This window comes from Maniola jurtina, chromosome 14 (genome assembly GCF_905333055.1).
Source record: "Maniola jurtina chromosome 14, ilManJurt1.1, whole genome shotgun sequence".
NCBI classification, from domain to species: domain Eukaryota; kingdom Metazoa; phylum Arthropoda; class Insecta; order Lepidoptera; family Nymphalidae; genus Maniola; species Maniola jurtina.
The window spans coordinates 14505441-14520895 of NC_060042.1; the positions used below are offsets into that span (position 1 = coordinate 14505441).

General features: G+C 43.3%; 1 protein-coding gene across 5 annotated transcripts in view; it reads right to left on the reverse strand.

The window, feature by feature from the left end:
- LOC123872033 (prominin-like protein) overlaps nucleotides 1–15455 on the reverse strand; it is a 64742-nt gene that overhangs the window by 15030 nt on the left and 34257 nt on the right. For 4 of the 5 annotated variants that reach the window (XM_045916151.1, XM_045916148.1, XM_045916150.1 and 1 more), the window contains 9 exons: nucleotides 13422–13585; nucleotides 12693–12805; nucleotides 12216–12320; nucleotides 11421–11562; nucleotides 10869–11075; nucleotides 9723–9911; nucleotides 9005–9139; nucleotides 8041–8199; nucleotides 7454–7575 (listed from right to left, as the gene is read on the reverse strand). In XM_045916151.1, coding sequence (XP_045772107.1) covers nucleotides 7454–7575; nucleotides 8041–8199; nucleotides 9005–9139; nucleotides 9723–9911; nucleotides 10869–11075; nucleotides 11421–11562; nucleotides 12216–12320; nucleotides 12693–12805; nucleotides 13422–13585 — 1336 coding nt within the window. Of the gene's footprint in view, nucleotides 1–2210; nucleotides 2264–7453; nucleotides 7576–8040; nucleotides 8200–9004; nucleotides 9140–9722; nucleotides 9912–10868; nucleotides 11076–11420; nucleotides 11563–12215; nucleotides 12321–12692; nucleotides 12806–13421; nucleotides 13586–15455 lie in introns of all 5 variants that reach the window. The other variant, XR_006797401.1, reaches the window with a different exon arrangement.

Genomic DNA, 15455 nt, shown 5'->3' on the forward strand with positions numbered 1-15455 from the left:
TCAGAAATATTTTTATGGTTGCACATTAACAAACGATGTCTTCTAACTAAAGCTACATTTGTTAAAACTGCTGTATCCATAAATGTGATATCTATGTTTATTGAAGTATTTATTATAAACGGTGAGTAGGTAACACAAGTAAATACTTATAATGCTAACGAGTATAAAGTCGTACAAATATAAGCTAGGTAATATTTGTAGCACGTCAGGGACTAACTATTCAGTGAAACACCTTACTGCAATATAGCCATCTGCACAAGGACACTGAAAAGTAAACTGTTATGGTGTTGATGTTCCATGAATCAAATCAAAATACCAAAAAACTATCAAACGGAAATTACCTCTATCTAATATATTGGTGCTTTTTGTACTAACTATTGGTAGTCCGGTTTATAAATGCATGGAATAAAATGACGTAGGTCAAAACTTTTTGAGTAGATTTAGATATATTGTCCATTGAAATATGAAATGAATATAAAATGCGGGAACACTATAACAGTCATGGAAAGCATTAATTAATAGTTTGGCCTGACATCAGGACTTGCCAATTTACTCCATGCGGTTTTATAAGTCAGACTGGATGTTCGCAGTACATTGCGCGCTACATTGGGGCTCAACGGGGAGGTGTGTGTTCGATGAGTCGACCGCAAGCAATGTATGACTATGGACTAGCGAGCTACATACAAGCCCGTACTACGGTTCGGGCCTACGCACAACAACGAACGACCAACACTCAACACTTGGCTCATTGGAATGCATGCATTATATGTTCGGAGGCAAGCGGGATCGCCACAGAGTTTAATCGGCATTCAGATATTATAAATAGATATATGCTTCATTCATACTATTTCAGATAATAAAATCGAGCTTTAAGAAGAGCAGAAAGATGCTCCTGTTTAGTAACAATAACACAAAAATAACGTTATATCAAACTGAAAACAAATCTTGAATAAAAATGTTAAAAGGGACGTTAATAGAATAAAAGTAAAACAAATAATTAATGTACAAATGGATGCACTAAGTCAAAGATGTTTCAGGGACGCTTGAAGTTTGAAAACTAGGCCGTATAAAGGTCTATATTTGGTTGTACACGAATTGTTAACTAAATTAAATTGACACGCCTTGACCTGTCAATTTATGTCAGCACGTTATCGCCCGGTTCTAAGCTCAAACTTAAACATCCATCAACATATTGATCAGAGTATGAAGGTGCAGTTTAAAAATAAAGGAACTCGCATCATCTTCGTGGGGCAATCAGTACACACAAAAAATGTATTAAAAGAGAAACATAATAAGAATGATAACGTTAGGGATTAGATTCCAATGAGCCAGTGGCAGGGATGATGGGGGTCAAGTTAACGTAGCATGTTGGTGCAAGCCGCTATGGGTCGAAGAGCACACGTCCGAGCCTCACCAGTGGACACCGCCACCACCGAACCGATCACTCCAATTATGCCTTCATACGCTCCAAATTCTCTCTACCTCTATTATAAAATCTTTGAAAATTACGGCCATTTTTTCTACTTAGGAAATTCCCTAATTGTGGTGAGTTTATGATCTGGCTATGACTTTTTAGATTCCAAATGTTCACGAGAAATTGCATAAAAGTGTCGAACAATACGGCGTCGCGGATATGTTCACGATTAAAAACGGAACCACTTCACTATAAACAAATGACACAAGTGGATAATAATCCAGTCCAAAAAAACATATTAGTTTTATTGAAAAGAGATTTTGTGTGGGCCTTATCTGAAACCAGAACATTTTTAGCCAAATTCAAAAATAAGAATAGGTTTAAAATCCAGTGCGAATTTTTAAACAGTTTCAGGCTTACAGATAGGCTTGCGCTTGATGAGAATCATGCTTTATGGATGATGTTTAAATTGAAGCGCGTTTGCCGGGAAAATGCCTAAAACGTGGCAACAAACATAAATGTCGGAAAGGCATTCCAAACCTTAGCGGCTTGTAACAGAAACATCGAACAAAAACGTTTCGTGTGAATAAGTCGCAGGATTTCTCGCTGTTCTGTGGTAGGACGGTGAAGGAGGAACAAGATTGTGAAGTTCCTGATCACACTCTTCAAAGCATGCTCGATAGATTTAGCAGCACAGTTCACAACAACTGGCAGATCGTAGGCCAAACAAGAGGATGTTTGGAGGAGTACAAGAAGGCATAATCGGGGATCGCTAGGGCGGTGGCGGCGTGGTTACCCGAGGGGGCGCCGCGTCACCTGGCGCCGCGCCGCCACAGCGCCTCGCACTCGCTGCGAGAACAACACTCCGTCAGACACACCCACTCTCACCCTACACCCACTCTCAACCTACACCCACCTAAACTCTCCCTACTTCACCCACCTAACCTTATTTTGGAGGTAGAACCTACTACGAGAACGGTTTACTAATTCCTTCTATGTTTCCAATCGGCACCCGTAAAGGCGTTTGCCTACTAATTCGGTTCGTTTCGTTCCGTTTTCGTGATTCGGATGACGGAATCCGTCAAAATATGAATGGTAAAAACACGAATGAGCGCGCACGCGTACGTACGTTTTGTATGAACGCCACTTCGAATCGTATGACGTGTTTTTATATATACATGATTTATTTACATTAAGTCGTATTTTCACGAATCACAAAACGAGTCGAATACGAATGAGTGCACAAACAACCTAACTCGCGCAAAACAAGTACTCCAATCTGACCACGAGGCGTATGACTACGTATTTCAATAAACATACAAGAGCAGATCACAGACAGGCTTCTGTATGTACTCAGTCCTTAGGCTAAGACCTGCGCAAAGCACCATGTTGCACACTTCAGATTGGATTACTTGTTTTGCAATCACTAAGGTTGCTTAGTGCGTGTGAACGCAACGCACGCTACGCATGCTAAACGCAGCATTACGCAATGTGTTTGTACCATATTTCAATAATATTTGACTTTGCGTTTTTACGCTGTATATACGTTGCGTTCACGCGCACCCGAGAACCCTTCTTTATGTCGTAATGACACTTGAATCTGTGAAATCAAACATACTAGTTCGATGTATTTTATAAAGAGGTGCCGAAGGTTTTGCAATAAAGAAATCATAAGTTCAGTGATAGAGAATCCTGACACTATTATCAAACTTAAATTAACTCAAGATTATTTGCAAATATTTTTTACAAATACGTATGTTTTTGGGGACACATTTCTTTGGAAATACTTTTCCTACCGAGAACTGCTAAGAAACTCGGCAGTCGTTCTTTCCACAATCATTTTGTCCTACATTTATTTGTCTGATTACGAAAGAGAAGTAACTTGACATAAGCCATTTATAAATTGAAAAAAAAATTCAAATCTCAAATCCATTTTAAGCCAGATGCATATTTAAAATTTCAAGATTTAAGTGATATTATTTTATAAATTCTAAATTCAGTTTAACGACCCATATTTCAGAAACAATTTAAAGTACTTAGTATCGCTATAACATTAATATTAAAATGGCGGTGAATTAAAACAAATTAAAACTAATTTGAAAGAACTAATAGAAAATCTAAATCTATCGGAATACCATTCTAAATACCTTTCCCTAAAAATCCTCTGTTTGTAAATTATGTAAAAAAAAACTATAATAAATTTATATTTTCTTTCCGTTTCGACAATTGAAGAATTTGTCCATGGATTACTTTTCAAATGGACGCCCCGTGTCAATATTTTTAACTTATTGCTATATTTGTTTGCTACTATTCTACTCGTTAGTGCATAAACGTGTCCTCTGGCTCTTCAACCACACAGGGGCTCGAACGTTCTATGATTCGTAACCGTATTGTCAATGCAAGGGTCGATTATGATAAGTGATACGATAGAGTAGGAAAATGCCCGAACACCTAGCGTGACCGTCAAGACAAAACGCATCGATAAAATAGAACACGTACGAGTGAATCACTTCTCTCGATTCCATGCCAATAAAATTCGAGAAACATCCGTGACATTGTTATGCCAGGCTTGCAGCTCTAGCACTAAACTTTGTCAGACACCAATAGTAATAATTTATAATCACAATTTTTCCAAACAATTTACATGTCCTTTCATCAAGAGTTCAACCGATTTTCTTTAAAAGAATATTAACCATGTTAATCATGACTAATATTCTCCTTTCCTCTCCAACTAAGCGTAAAGCTTGTGCTAGGAGTAAGTACGACAATAGTGCAAATGGTGGAGTCTGAACAGCCGCCTTTAGGAATTTATTCCGCTCCTATAACCGTTAAGCTATTGTTGCTATATATAGTAATTCAAGTTTTGTGCTAGGTTTCTTTTTTATGGTATTTCGTTCTCGATTTAATTTCAATAAAATCCGTGACATACCGTATCACAGTCGTCTGGGCTTATACAGTTCAGATTTCCCACTCTCTCGAACACAAAATCCGTCCCGACCATACAACTAGAACTAAAGTTAGTGCTCTGACAAATGATAAAAAATCAAGGGGCGATTCCGATCATTCACTACTGGGATGAGGGTGCACAACAAACCCAAAGGTAAGATAAAACATCGACAAGACAATCATAACCAAGGGCGGTAAACAGACCTCAAATCATACAAAACTATTCAGAAATCAACTTCAACTTAAAGTAAAATTTAAATTAACAAACGGATCGCCTGCAGTATTGTGGTAAATAAATGTTTTTACAAATGATTCGTATTAGCAATTTGCAATATCTCAAGATCGAAATCAAAACTTGTCCCTTTACACCAGACCATGTTTTAGGGATCTTAATACGCAGTAAGCGTCAAGGTCACATTGTGTGAAATGAAAGTTGGATTGTTTGAGGGATTGACGATCTCGATGCTTACGTAACATGAACAGAAAATGGATTTGATGTTCATGATTTTATTCAGTTTTTGCTGATGCCTTTCTTTTGCACATTGTTATCAAAACTGCAGACGATTCCAAAAGAACGATAACAATGGTATATGGATGACGTCTTACATCTAACTGATCATTACACACGACAATTGCTGTTGTCGTGTGTCGTGGTCGTCGACCACCACTCGCATCATAAAAATATAAAATTGCGCAGACTTTGACAATTTACTACACGATATTTTTTTAAGAGTAGGATATATTAAGGACAGACAACACAAACAAAAAAAATATTTAAGATTGAGAATATTTAAAAAGAAATGTTTTTGAAAAATCTAGCCCACTTCTAGTCAGAATCTGCACAATTTGTTGTTAAAAAATAACATTTGAAAGGCGTAAAATTTACTGTATCTTATTTCTGTTAATTGTACTTTTTCTCAACAAGTACTAAATCATATCAAATACAATAAATTTAAACGCAAATAATGATTCATGTTTGTGTTTTACTTGTCAATATGTTGGAACTTTGTGAAGAATTATTAATTTAATAACGGGTTTCGACGATGAGACGTTAATATTATATCGTTCGATAAGTAAAAAGAAACGCAGACCAGTGAAGTGATCAGAACGTAGCTAGCTCAATAGCAATCGAAACTCATCTCAAAATAATTTTGCACACAACTGTATGGTAACTTCAGCCTTATAAAGCCACTCCACTCCACTAGTCTGCGATAAATCAGGGTATCGACCATGTGTTTAATATTAGTATGTCTCGCGTGTCTGGAGTATACTCGTATAGTGGGCATTAAGAGTGTGTTATTAGTGAGTAGAATCATATAATGTAGAGTAGGTATGTCATATTATTGTGGCATGAGTGTGTAATAGGTGTGCTGAGTGTATAGTGGGTGTGTCATGAGTGTATAATGGGTGTGTCGTGAGCATAAATTTAGTATGTACTAGATCAACAATGACAGATTACCGGTGTTACAAAAAATGAAACGTAAATGTGTGCGTGAAATAGAGTTGTCCTGACTTTAGCATTTGTATTATCGATAGTCTTACTGGCGAAATCATAGGACACTAATGAGTTAGTTTAACGAAGTGAAGTAAAAAGCATCTTATAATTTTAAAAAAGTCAAATACATTTCAAATACACAAATAGTAACAAAGCTAAAGCTAGGTAACAGATTATTATTTATTAATGAAATGACTTGGTGCAGCTACTACGAAATAAACGATTGATAAATCTATATGTATAGGTATATAACGTTGTCAAGAATATAAATGCGTAAGTATGGATGTTTCTGTGTGTTTGTGTTTTTATTACCTCTTCACGCCTTTATTTTTTTAAAGGGTGCAAGTAAATTTAATTTGATTAATTACAATAACACTGTGATATAATGTCTAAGTGACAAGTTAATAAAAATAAATAGTATATATGGCGCTCAATTCATAGCTAATGACCTCCCCGATAAGCACTTAAATACAGTAAGTAATGTACGGGGTTACCCTTAACCCTGTATATGAAATCTAAGTCACGCTAAATAAAATAAAAATTAGTATAAATATTTATTTCGTTCTTTTCTTTTATTGGAAAGTAGTGTTTTATATTGTATTTTACATACATCACATGAAACCTATCACATCAAACCTACCGGTAGACACGATTATCGACTATCGATACTTGTGACGTCATTACTTTGTCAATCCTTATCGTAAACAAACGTTTTTAAATTTTACACAAAATATCCAAAAATTCTTCATTTAGCAATGTAATTTGATGATAAGTCTTAAGGGAAACCTATTATCTAAGCTTCCAATAGCTATTTTGCCTAATTTTCAAACAACAAATGATGAAATAATGTTTATAAACAATTAGTATAAATAATCAGTAATTACCTGTGAAACGTGTATTTACGCGGATTATAACGTCTTGTAACGTCACATTCGCTCACTGAACAAGACACCATGGTGGCAGAACATAGATTTTACGTTTTAATCGTTAAATTGTTTAGTAAATGCAAAAAATCACCTCGACTTGGAACAGGCCGAACTCATAAGGACCGACACTCACGTAAATAATGACTTATCGGCATCTTGTTTCGCTATCTCGCTTTCGCTCGCGGCAGTGGGTCTTATCTAACTACTCTCGCTCCCTCGCTTTGTCAGTCTTTGAGCGAAGCGAAAAATCATAGGTCTATGGTCGTGAGTATATAATGAGAGTGTCATGAGTGTATAATGGGTGTGCCGTGAGTGTATAGTGGGTGTGACACGAGTGTATAATGGTGTGTCGTGAGTGTATAGTGGGTGTGCAGTGTGTAATGCGTATTAAGGGTGCGCTGTGAGTAGTATCATGGGTGTGTAATGTGAAGTAGGTATGTCATATCATGAGTGTGTGTATGGTGATTGGTGGTGGAATGGGTGTGTTGAATGTACTCGTATAATGGGTGTGTTGTGAGTGTATAATGGGTGTTTCGTGAGTGTATAGTGGGGGGGGGTGTCATGAGTATAGTGTGTGTATGTCCTGACTGTGTTATAGGTTTATCATAAGTGTGGTATGGGTGTGTCGTGGGTTTGTCGCGGGTGTGGTCAGTGAACTGCAAGGGTACGTACGCCTCGACCAGGGGTCCGGGGTAGGGGTCGGGGTGGCGGTAGAGGCGCGCCAGCTTCTGCGCTACGATGAGGAGCGGCAGGAACAGCACCACGCACCACGATAGCGCGATCCAAAAACCGTTCTGGAAAACACCAGGTTTACAATTTAAAAAAAAAAACTACATGAACGTAAAAGAATACATTACCAAGCCTATGTTAATTCGATTAACATACAAGTCGATTATCCATACTAATATTAAAAATGTAAAAGTATGTCTTGTCTGTCTGCTAACTTTTCACAGCCCAATAGTTTAAACGATTTTGATGAAATTTGGTATAGAGTTAGTTTACATCTCGGGAACGGACAAAGGCTACTTTTTATCTCGAAAAATCAAAGAGTTCCCAAGGGATTCTCAAAGGCCCATCCATTTAACTGATTTATATGAAATTTGGTCCAGAGGTAGTTTGCGTCTCCGAAATTAGCACAAGTAACTTTCAGAAGATTTTTGTGGTACTGATTACGAAAATGGCGGACGTGTCAGCATAATTGAAGTAGTGACATGTCACGGGTTTTTTTTCGGTAAGAAACGTAATGAGGAAGTACTCACAGCCGGCATGAGCACGGCGCGGCACGCCGAGTCGCGCGTGGCGTTGAACGCGTTGGACAACGGCGCGCACAGCCCCACGTCGTTGTTGGCGGCGTGCACCACCAGCTCCAGGTACTCCTGCAGCCGCGCGCCCATCGCCTCCGCGAACTCGCGCGTCAACTGCACACGACAACTCTTCATGATCAACCCATCAGACTGAGAAGGGTTTAACTCCGAAAAGTTAGAGGTGCGTGCCCGGGATCGAACACCCGACGTACGATTAGGAGGCGGACGTCCTAACCACTATAGGCTATCATCACAACTTTTTATTAATACTTCTTCATCATACTTCATCATCATGATCAATCCGTCAACGGCTCACTACAGAGCACGGGTTTCGTCTCACAATGAGAAGGGGTTTGGCCACAGTCTACCACGCTGGCCAAGTGCGGATTGGCCGACCCCACACACCTTTGAGAACATTATGGCGAGGCATGTAGGTTTCCTCACGATGTTTACTTCGCCTTTAATGCAAGTACTCATAATTCTCGAAAAGTTAGAAGTTAGTCTCGTTCACTAGGATGCTCCCTAAAACCTCCGACCTTCTCTGGCCGCGATGTGCAAAACATTAGAAAGAGGGCTCTCTCTGCTCAGGCTTCGTTTGCTTTTGCCTGGCCCATTCTTCTTTTACTTTTTTCCCCAGAAAAGAATTAAATGCAAAAGTGTATTGTTTATTGGGCCCTAACATCACGCCGCAACGTAGCAACGGATCGACGTGATTTTTTTACGTGGAAATTGTTTAAGACCTGGAGGATGACTAAGGCCTCTTTTTCATAGAAAATGCTGGACAGTATGAAACCGTCCAGCAATTTCTATTGCAGTCCTGGCGTTCGGCCAGTAAAGACCCGATTACAGTCCTCTGTAATGAAATGCTTTCTACTGTAAAGTAGCTATTTCCGAGCAAGTGGGCGAAAACAACACTTACGTTCTGCACTAGGTCTGGGCCCTGCGTGTTGAGGAACAGCTCGACCTCGGTGGTGTCGCGGATGCGGTAGTTGATGGCCTCCTTCAGCGACGACTGGTTGAAGCGCAGCACGTCGCGCAGCTCCGACGCTGTCGCCTGAAATTATCATCATTTCTCATCTTATTGCACATACTAACTATCTAAAGAGTGCCTAAAATCACTGTAACAGTATTATTTTTGGTGACCATAGAATTTGCAGGGATTTGATGGCCTCGGTGTGTTCTGGTTGCTAACAGGGATATCTATAAAAAAAAAAAGGTTACCTCTGAAAATTTGTTATACCTAATTTTACAAAAAGCTGGCTAAGTGCGAGTCGAACTCGCGCACAGAAGGGTAGTAAAATTGAAATCCGGAACACATGAAGTAAAATGGACCTTATCTGTCTGGTTTGAACGATCAAATATGTCCATGGATCTAAAGCAGAAGCGAACGCTCCAAGCGGAATCCTTTTGAAATTAAAATCGGTAGGTACATTGAATTTTCGACTTAACACCAAGGACCTAAAGTCTATTTCACTGTGACTCATTTCTCTCATCTCATATTAATCGCACTGAACTAATATAATAACTTTTGATGTGAGATGACTCTATGACCTTTCGATTATTATTATTAGGAAATAATTGTATCATATACGCAAATACGAGTAATGAGAGAATGAACAACAGAGTGTCATGCTCACGTTGAGCTGCGCGACGCGCTGCAGCATGGGCTGCACCACGTCGTCGTGCAGCGTGCTGAGCTTGAGCGCGGCGCGCTGCAAGCTGTCCGCCACCTCCGCGAAGCCTCCGCGCGGCGCCAGCGCGCGCGCCGTGCTGCGCAGCTGTGCTGCAAGCCCGTCCAGCGAGAGCGACGTCATGTTGGTCTCCAGCTGGCACCAATTACCAAATTATTATTAGAATTCAATAGAAAGATTTTATATGCATGTGGCAGGAAATTTATTATTAATTTGTAACTACAATTTTGGTACATGAAAAATAAAAATAAATATAACTAAAATAAAAGAGGACAGGAAGGAAAAAAGATGGATTGCGTGGAAGAGGATATGCGAGTAAAAGGGGTGGATAATGCTTTGACGGATGACACGGGATAGATAGTCGGTGCGTAACCGTTACGATTGCACTTCCGTACAGAGTCCTCGAGTACAGTTAGCAGCATCACTTACCGCGTAGAGGATGCGGTCAAAGTTAAAGTCTGAGAGCCCCGTCTCCGCCAGCAGGTCGAGCTTGCGGCGCGCGGCGGGCGGCAGGATGCGCAGCGGACGCCCGCGCGACGGGTAGTCCGTGCGTAGCGCCGCTACGCGCGTGCGCACCTCGGCCGCCACCTGCCCACGTAAGGCTTGCAGGTCGTACAGAGTCCTCGAGTACAGTTAGCAGCATCACTTACCGCGTAGAGGATGCGGTCAAAGTTAAAGTCTGAGAGCCCCGTCTCCGCCAGCAGGTCGAGCTTGCGGCGCGCGGCGGGCGGCAGGATGCGCAGCGGACGCCCGCGCGGCGGGTAGTCCGTGCGTAGCGCCGCTACGCGCGTGCGCACCTCGGCCGCCACCTGCCCACGTAAGGCTTGCAGGTCGTACAGAGTCCTCGAGTACAGTTAGCAGCATCACTTACCGCGTAGAGGATGCGGTCAAAGTTAAAGTCTGAGAGCCCCGTCTCCGCCAGCAGGTCGAGCTTGCGGCGCGCGGCGGGCGGCAGGATGCGCAGCGGACGCCCGCGCGACGGGTAGTCCGTGCGTAGCGCCGCTACGCGCGTGCGCACCTCGGCCGCCACCTGCCCACGTAAGGCTTGCAGGTCGTACAGAGTCCTCGAGTACAGTTAGCAGCATCACTTACCGCGTAGAGGATGCGGTCAAAGTTAAAGTCTGAGAGCCCCGTCTCCGCCAGCAGGTCGAGCTTGCGGCGCGCGGCGGGCGGCAGGATGCGCAGCGGACGCCCGCGCGGCGGGTAGTCCGTGCGTAGCGCCGCTACGCGCGTGCGCACCTCGGCCGCCACCTGCCCGCGTAAGGCTTGCAGGTCGTACAGGCGGTGTAGTTGCAGGGCCTGCGCATCAACACAACAGCGATAACTACCACGAAGAGATGAAAGCGACAAATATAGCGAACGAGAAGAAGGAACTGTACTGTCTTGTTAACGACACCACCGCCGACGATAATAATAAATTGGTTTGTTCACGTAGAATCTCAAAAGTCGTTGACAAGACACGTAAGGAACGCTCGCTACGTCGCTCGCACAGTAATTTCAACGATGCTAAGTGCATCTTATAAAGTACCTAAATAGAACTAGCAGAAATTGTGTCAGAAAACTTTCTGATAAATAATGATCCAAGCCTGCAGATTCGTGTCTTTAGTACAGAATAAGCTTTCTACGGGAAGTGTGTGTAAATACCTGATAGATGGTCTTGTTGCGATGGCAGTTGACCAGAACATAGGTGAGGTTGAAGTCGGGGTCGGCGCGCTCGTTGAACAGCATCCGCTCCAGGTCCACGAAGCGCTCCACGTCCGAGAACACGCGGTTGTTGCGCGGCTCCCTACAATAACAGCTCTTTTTTAAATTTTATACAAGTTAACCTTTGACTGCGATCTCACCTGATGGTAAGTGATGATGCAGAGTGTGAATTGCAGCGGGCTAACTTGGAAGGGGTGTGGCGGTTTTTATTACACTCAAACCTTTTATCGCTAAACGCAAGACTACAGTTCAAATGGGACCTTGGGCTTTTTCAATCGAAAAAGTCTTACCATGTCTCTCAATTACAACCCTTAGGAACAATCGTATCGTATTCCTAAGCTCTTGAGGGTCATAATTCATTACTATTAATAGTATAACGGTTAAGACTTTATTGGGATAATAATGTTCTTTATTTCAGGTAAATTTCAGTACTAACGATAAATAATAGTTGGTCGATTAAAGGATTTCTTATCAAACCAAATAAACTTGACTTGCCATAACACTTGAGTCAGAAATACAAACAACTCGGCTATCGACCATCAGCCCAATTCAATATTTTGATAATATATGATGTTATCGCAAGGTTATCTTTTGACATCGAAAGAAGAATAATACGTAGTCTAAATTCCAAGAATACGAAGTGATTTGCTTCCTTCTTGAGAGTGAGGAAGAGAGTAAGAAATCCAATCAGTAAGAGTAAGTAAGAGAGAGAGAGAGAGAGAGAGATAGTCTTACGTGAGCGGGTCGCAGAGCAATCGCTGCAGGCCGACGCCCAGCACGAAGTACAGCAGCAGCAGCAACGCGATGCCGCCGCCCACCAGGAACGTCACACCCATTCCGCTGTGAACAAACATTTCCACTCATTGTTTACTACCCTCCACAAAGCAGCTTCAGAAGAGTAATTTATGTCTGTTTTCTGCTCTGAATTAGGTAGAAATGTTTTCTGCCCTCAAGGGTAGAAAATAACCGAGAAGCTAGCAAATAACTTTTTTTTTAAGTTTGAGAGATAGTCCTGTAATTTTTTAACTTCTTAAGTTATAGAGATTCGGGACCTATTATGACGCTCGTGCAACTTTAATACACCTTAGTGACAAAAATATTTTTACTTTGCAGTGGCTTATGATGTCAGTTGTTGGAAAGATTTTTTAATATATGCGTATCAGAATAGTGTCATTTGTAAGGTCAATGCAGCAAGTAAAGCTGCCTGCTCACCACATGAGACATGAAGACCCGGAGCCCTTGTTGCAGCAGTCGCTAGCGCCGTACGCGTCCGGGCGCTTGCCGCACACGCCGCACAGCAGCCCCCACGTCATGATGCACACGATCTGCGACAACAGCACGACACGTTTGTGAGTCTAGCAAGTGTGCCTGTGATGTAGAGTACCGACTGAGATGCTACAAGAAGACTGCTGTTGTAAATGTAACAAGCAGGCGTTACTTTGCGGAACTTCAGGATATACCGACGAGGAACTACAAGCTTAATATGTCATAATCAGCCAAAACAGACAAATCTGTATGGCACAACGTGCCGCATGCGGTATGTGCCACCCGCTCTCCCACAATTAAAGAAATAGCAAAAGAAAGATGAAGAAAGAAAACAAAAACGGTTATTTCTTAAATTGTCATCACACATCACATATTATAAGTATGACTTCGTTATCCCGGCGTTTTTTCCACTTGAGCACAAAACCATCATGCCATAGTTTGTATCAGTCATTTGTGGCACAACCCGAAAAAAAGGTCCCAGCTCAGCGTAACGCTATATGCTTTGAAGCAAGCAATACCCAACAAAGCAAACAATACACATCAACACTACAATAGCACACCAGTGTTCTAGAACACACTCAACGAACGTTTCACTCCGGCAGCGGAGCACCCTCAGAAGATGTAGACTCCACAATGCACCATTAGCACCTATTATTGTGAGTATAAAGCGCTCACCGCCAGTAGCGCAGCAGCGGCGGTGCGCGTGACGTGCTTGCGGTAGGGCGCGTACCGCCGCAGCATCTCCTGCAGCTGGTCCGGCGCGTCGCTGCCGCTGAGCTGCGCCGTGGCGTTGCCCGCCGCCCACGACACGCTGTCCGCCACGCGCGACAGCCGCTGCCCTGCGGCACGGCAACACTGCGTTAATACACAGACACCACACACTTCATGTTGGCGCACGAGTCGGCTTTACGTCTGAGATGCCCCATACCCCAATGATCAAGCTAAGGCCGTGATTTACAAAAATATATTTTGGCTTTTGACTGGAAGTTAAAATAAGATGTCATGTCAAACGCAGAAATCTGTTTCATTTTAATTGAAAATTAAAACTGAGAAAAGCGAAAGACTGTCTTCTGAAAGAATTATGAAAGAATTCTGAGTAAAAAAAAATTTTATCAATCGGTATAATTTCTCTGCGGTCTCGCTCCTGTCACTCCATAGTATTGCTCTTTTCAAAGTCTTCAATGGCAGAGAACAACTATGGTTCCCTTGGATCGCAGCAGAACGTCTTCCAGCTGCGTCACATTGTTGAGAAAGTCCAATACATGTGGAATCATTGAATCAGTAGATGCTGACCTGTGGCAGTGATAGCATCCCGCACTCGCGGTATGTGCTGGTCGACCGTGCGCTTGATGCCTGAGAACACTTGGAGGCCGGCCGACCCCTCGGCCCGCATTGCGCCGTCCACCAGCTGCGTCACGTTGTTGAGAAAGTCCAATACATGTGGAATCATTGAATCAGTAGATGCTGACCTGTGGCAGTGATAGCATCCCGCACTCGCGGTATGTGCTGGTCGACCGTGCGCTTGATGCCTGAGAACACTTGGAGGCCGGCCGACACCTCGGCCCGCATTGCGCCGTCCACCAGCTGCGTCACGTTGTTGAGAAAGTCCAATACATGTGGAATCATTGAATCAGTAGATGCTGACCTGTGGCAGTGATAGCATCCCGCACTCGCGGTATGTGCTGGTCGACCGTGCGCTTGATGCCTGAGAACACTTGGAGGCCGGCCGACACCTCGGCCCGCATTGCGCCGTCCACCAGCTGCGTCACGTTGTTGAGAAAGTCCAATACATGTGGAATCATTGAATCAGTAGATGCTGACCTGTGGCAGTGATAGCATCCCGCACTCGCGGTATGTGCTGGTCGACCGTGCGCTTGATGCCTGAGAACACTTGGAGGCCGGCCGACACCTCGGCCCGCATTGCGCCGTCCACCAGCTGCGTCACGTTGTTGAGAAAGTCCAATACATGTGGAATCATTGATTCAGTAGATGCTGACCTGTGGCAGTGATAGCATCCCGCACTCGCGGTATGTGCTGGTCGACCGTGCGCTTGATGCCTGAGAACACTTGGAGGCCGGCCGACACCTCGGCCCGCATTGCGCCGTCCACCAGCTGCGTCACGTTGTTGAGAAAGTCCAATACATGTGGAATCATTGAATCAGTAGATGCTGACCTGTGGCAGTGATAGCATCCCGCACTCGCGGTATGTGCTGGTCGACCGTGCGCTTGATGCCTGAGAACACTTGGAGGCCGGCCGACACCTCGGCCCGCATTGCGCCGTCCACCAGCTGCGTCACGTTGTTGAGAAAGTCCAATACATGTGGAATCATTGAATCAGTAGATGCTGACCTGTGGCAGTGATAGCATCCCGCACTCGCGGTATGTGCTGGTCGACCGTGCGCTTGATGCCTGAGAACACTTGGAGGCCGGCCGACACCTCGGCCCGCATTGCGCCGTCCACCAGCTGCGTCACGTTGTTGAGAAAGTCCAATACATGTGGAATCATTGAATCAGTAGATGCTGACCTGTGGCAGTGATAGCATCCCGCACTCGCGGTATGTGCTGGTTAGGGATTGCAATGCTGGATCCGCAATCCAGCAATCCAGCTGGATCCAGCACGTTTTTGGGGCTTGCTGGATCCAGCATCTGACGCTGGATCCAGCGGTGCGGATCCGCAATCAGCTAAAAACAAGTAACTAACTTTTTTTT